We start from the raw sequence: 5,220 nt of genomic DNA, 5'->3' as shown, positions 1-5,220 counted from the left end.
ATGGTAAACTCGACGCAAAGTTCATATTTTGCACTTGTTGCCTACTTTGACACATTTGGTTATTTTAAATACCATTACATATATTTCATGATCGTCATGTGTCTCTACATGTTGATTATCTGTGCCAACGTCCTGCTGATTGTGGTTATCTGTGTGAACAGAAGCTTACATGAACCTATGTACATGTTTCTGTGCAGCCTGTTTGTAAATGAACTGTATGGTAGTACAGGGTTGTTTCCATTGCTGCTGCTTCAGATCCTCTCTGACATTCACACTGTCTCTGCTTCAGCTTGTTTCCTGCAGATTTTCTGTGTGTACACATATGGAAACATAGAATTTTTAAACTTAGCCGTCATGTCTTATGACAGATATCTTGCCATCTGTTTTCCTCTACAATATAACACACGTATGACAGCAAAAAAAGTTGTTGTTCTCATTGCTCTGATATGGTTACTCACATTTTTTGTAAATATTTTCACATTAACTTTGATTGTGCCTTTACAGCTGTGTGGGAACATCATTAACAAAGTGTACTGTGACAATCACTCTGTAGTGAAGCTGGCCTGCTCTGACACAACCATCAATAACATTTATGGACTCATTGTTACTTCTTTATCAGTTTTCTGTCCTCTGTTTTTAATCTGTTACACGTATATAAAGATCTTTAAAGTCTGTTTTTCTGGCTCTAAACAGACGAGACAGAAAGCTGTCAGCACCTGCACACCTCACCTCACCTCTCTGCTCAACTTTTCTTTTGGTGCTTGCTTTGAAATAATACAGAGCAGGTTTAAGATGACTGGTGTTCCCAATATGTTGCGCATTTTTTTGTCATTATACTTTCTCACATGCCCGCCGCTCTTTAACCCCGTGATGTACGGCCTGAAACTGTCTAAAATCCGTGTCTTATGTAAAGGTATGATATATTTTAACTGGAACAAATCGTAGGTCACATATCAGCCCAATCTCGCCTCTGTTTGTTGGTTGCCAGTGAACTTCAGATTTGATTTTAAGGTTCTTTTAATAATTTTTAAAGCTCAATGTGGTTTGGCTCCCAGTTATATAGCTGAGCATTTGACTCTGTGTGCTGCAAGTCATGCACTTAGATCCTAAAGCCTGCCCTCACTAGTTGCTGGGCTGTTGCCATCAAGGCCCAAGGCTCTGGAATTCTCTGCCTGAGGAAATCAGGCTTGCAAGCACATTACTTGTTTCTTTTATTTCCTTTTGTTCTGTTTTTGCACATGATTTGCCTTCGCTCTTAACATTGTTTTTAATTATTGTAACCTCTATTTTTATTAGGCTAATTGTTATTCTTATTATCCTTGTTTTATTTTCATACACTGTGTGAAACACTTTGTGACCTTGTTTAGATAAGTGCTTCACAAATGAAGTTATTATTGTGTTAGAAAAATGTATTCTCTTTCAGTGTGAAGAAATAAACGCATCTACTGAACTGTAAATAATCCGTTAATCTGCTAATCTATTAATACTAATAGCAATGCAACATTGGTGGGCACCATGATTACAGACCAGTTGCCTTGAAAAGAGACTGAGTAAATATAATTCACACGCTGATGGTGCCCGGCCGCGTGTCATACTGACATGAAAGGACGGCTTTTTTCGTCAGTGTCTGACATGGAAGTTACTGCCCAAGTGCCAATATTCAGCAACTTGGGAATGCAAAAAAGCATTCATGGAATCAGTTAATTTCCCTTTGTTTCCTGAATCAGCTACCACTTTCACTAAGCTAACGCACAACTGTAAAGAATTTAGTGAATTCACATCTACAATCCATAATATTATCAAAATATTTCGAGAATCTGGAGAAATCTCTGTATGTAAGGGACAAGGCTGAAAACCAACACTGAATGACCTTTGACCCCTCAGACTGCACTGCATTAAAAACCAACTTAACTGTATAAAGGACATTACTACATGGGCTCAGGAACACTTTGGAAACCACCGTCAGTGAACACATGGCTGCATCTACCAATGACAGTTCAGACTCTACCATGCAAAGTGAAAGACAGATATCAGAGCCAGGTCTCACTCTGAAGTTGTCAAAAACCGGTGTTTGGGCAGTGACTTGCAGCATCATAAACCAACAAAAAAGGCATCCTTTAACACTGGCATGATACGCAGCCAGTTGTTGTTATAGTTTAATGGTGCGTGGCGGCCTCAGGGGGAAACGCAGCAGGACAAGGACGAAAGTTAAGGCGGTAAAAAGTCCAAATGGAGTAGGCAGGAGGGGTGGTAAATCAACAGCTCACTGCATTCACTGCTTTTCTCATCAGTCATAGTTAACTCACAGACATTAGGGTTGATTAACCAGGTAAAGTGACCCAGACCTTTAGAGGGCCTGAAGATCAGATGTTTGACAGCAGGGAGACATCTTCCAATCCGCTCCTGTTTTCAGCTGCTTCACCTTATAATATTATAATTCTGACTAAACATAAAGGTGACTAAATGTTTAATGTGATTGATAATTTATTGGCAAGATGAAATGTTTTATAAATTAATTAGAACCAGTGGCTATTTGGAGGGTGGACATCAATCTAAAAATTGGTGATGATTTGGAAAATGATCAGTGGGGACAGAAGTAAACTGTATCTGTGCTTATTTGGATAAAACATGAAAAAGAACTGTAAACTGCTGTAAGTTTTCCTCCTTCCTTCTTTCACTTTCTCATCTTTTTAATCTGCCAATTATACATCAGTGTGACGACTGCCACAGGAACACATCATAAAATAAAACATTACTTTTTCCTCTGGTCACTACACAGGAGCATAAACACCCAGAGCGAAGGCCTGAAGCAGCTGTGTGTTCAGCAGTAACCATGGTTACAGCAGTCTCCTCCCATGATTTCCCATGATGCACAGTGTGCTAATTGGCCTGTTATGGAGCTGCTTAGAGCCTCCAGAGTGTCCAAGTGTCCACAGATGCCTCTGGGGTCTGGTGTTGTTTCTCCTCCCGGGCTCATTACCGTCAGATGAAACACTAAACATGATGAAATCACACACCAGAGTCCCCACTGCCCACTCTCTGTCCACCATACATCACACAAACAAGGACAATGAATCCATCTATGACCTTCACTGACCTTGAACAGGTCGACGTCATGTGTTAGCGCTGTGGTTCAGGTCCTAGTTTCCTGTAAACTGTTGATTTCTGAGCTTCTTGAGTTCAGATATTTCCAAAAAAGTTTGGTTTTTGATGCAGAGACACAGAAGACACGAGAGCCTCCTGCTGAATGAGCTGCAGATATTTTAACCCTTTATTGAAATAAAGGAAAATAAGTAAAAGTATGTTCACAAGTTACTTTTAAGGCTCTTCATTTTCTCTCTCCCAACTATATCTCAGACCTCTTAATTCTGTACATGTTGATACGTACTCTGAGATCCTCGGGAGCAGAGGTCCTCTGTCTTTTTCAGAGGCCCGGCTGAGAACTAAAGAGGACAGAGTGTTTGCAGTCAGGACTCGAGGCTCTGGATTGATCTGCACAAGGAAATCAGGTCAGCCGAGTCCATTACTACAGTACCCAAAATAAAGCAGAAGAAATGAGAGAAACTAGCACAACTAAAAAAGAGGAAGATATAATTTCAATGATGAGATTTGGACACACTGGTCTGAATAGTGCACTTAGGTTAATTGGTAAAAATGAAACAGGCATGTTTGAATATTGTAACATGCAGGAGACAGTCGAGCATGTTATAATGAATTGTTCAAAGTATTGGCAGGAAAGACGCATCAAACTGGAACTAAAGGAAATGCTACAGTTGAACTCAGGGCATGTAGGTTATAGGGCAATATTTACATTTTTGGAGAGCACAGGGATAAGCAGAATAATATAATGTAGGCATGAGGCCGCTCCGATCCACACTCCATTTCAGAAGGTGGTAGTAATGCACCTAAAAGCTGTTTGCCAACTGACTTTAAACATCAGAAGAAGAAGAAGAAGAAGAAGAAGAAGAAGTAGGTCGGCCAAGTCACTGATATCTTTTAAGTCCCTTCTTAAAGCATACTTTTATCTGGCAGCCTTTCCTGATTTACTTGAGTTCTAATATCCTACAAACCAGTAGCGGCTGCTGGTCTTTCAAACAGGGGAAGCTCACTTTAAGTTTACATCATAACATGTGTCATATAGTAGCGAGGCAGTAACTTATAAAAGGAACATTTAATTGAAGCAGTTTTTCAACCACACTCATGCCGTAGAACCACAGCAACACACACCTCAGAGATTTTTTAATCACCTCAAAGATGGGTTTAAACACCTGAACTGTACAAACAGTGAAAATGAGCTATATGGCTTATGAAAATAAGGAACTCCGGATGGCACTCTGTCAGAAGACCCCACTCGCAAATATCCGCATGGGACTGAGCTCGATGCCGGTGTGTATTTCCAAAGCGCTGTCAATCACAAAGGGGTTCAGCCTTTGAGACAATTCCTCCAATTAGCATGCAGACACTGAGTGTCGTCTCCCGCCTACCGCTCCATCAGATCCCAGGGAAGCTGAGCCTCCCTGGAAATAACGATTTTGTTGCATTTATCCAATGAGCATCTCGCTTTGCTGCAAAAAAACCTGCTCAGCGCTGTCTCATAGGAATGCTTGGAGGCTCCGCGTCCACCGTGCTGACATGAGAATGTATGACAGGGAGGTCGCGTTTGAAAACTGGTGATAAACAGGTGACGTTTGAACATCATAGTCATGATGTGAAACGCATCCTAGCGCACGTTTAATGCAATGTAAATTCTTATTTTAATGTAAATTCAATAGTGCATATTTGACCATTTCTTCTATGAAATTTTAGGGGAAGTTCAGCCTCCCTTGTTGTCTCAGAGCAATTGGCCCTGCTACAAATTGTCTTTTATTTTCTTGGTTTTCTACAAATTCGTGCCATATTTCAGAAATTCCCTCAAGACCCTCTTGAGATATTGCATTCATAGAATGAGATGTACACAAGGTCACAGTGACCCTGTCCTTTAACCACCAAATTCTAATCAGTTCATTCTTAAGGCCAAGTGGACATTTGTGCCAAACTTGAGGAGTGCCCTTAAGGTGTTCTTGAGATATCACATTCACACATTCATGGTGTTCTCTTCCTGTAAGATTGTAAAGCCAAACCCTGTTCTTTTTTCCTAAATGTAACCACGTGTGTGTGTGTTGGCTAAACATAACCACGTGTGTGTGTGTTGGCTAAACATAACCACGTGTGTGTGTGTGG

At 40.6% G+C, this 5,220-nt stretch overlaps 1 protein-coding gene across 1 annotated transcript; it reads left to right on the top strand.

The window, feature by feature from the left end:
- On the top strand, positions 1-945 carry LOC126400678 (olfactory receptor 1500-like). Its single transcript, XM_050061578.1, has one exon. The coding sequence runs from the start codon at positions 1-3 to the stop codon at positions 943-945; it is 945 nt and encodes a 314-aa protein (XP_049917535.1).
- The last annotated feature ends 4,275 nt before the right edge of the window (positions 946-5,220 follow it).

The sequence above is a fragment of the Epinephelus moara genome, chromosome 2 (genome assembly GCF_006386435.1).
Source record: "Epinephelus moara isolate mb chromosome 2, YSFRI_EMoa_1.0, whole genome shotgun sequence".
In the NCBI taxonomy this organism is placed as follows: domain Eukaryota; kingdom Metazoa; phylum Chordata; class Actinopteri; order Perciformes; family Serranidae; genus Epinephelus; species Epinephelus moara.
Note: the sequence above shows the minus strand (reverse complement) of the source record. Positions and strands in the feature narration are given on the sequence as shown.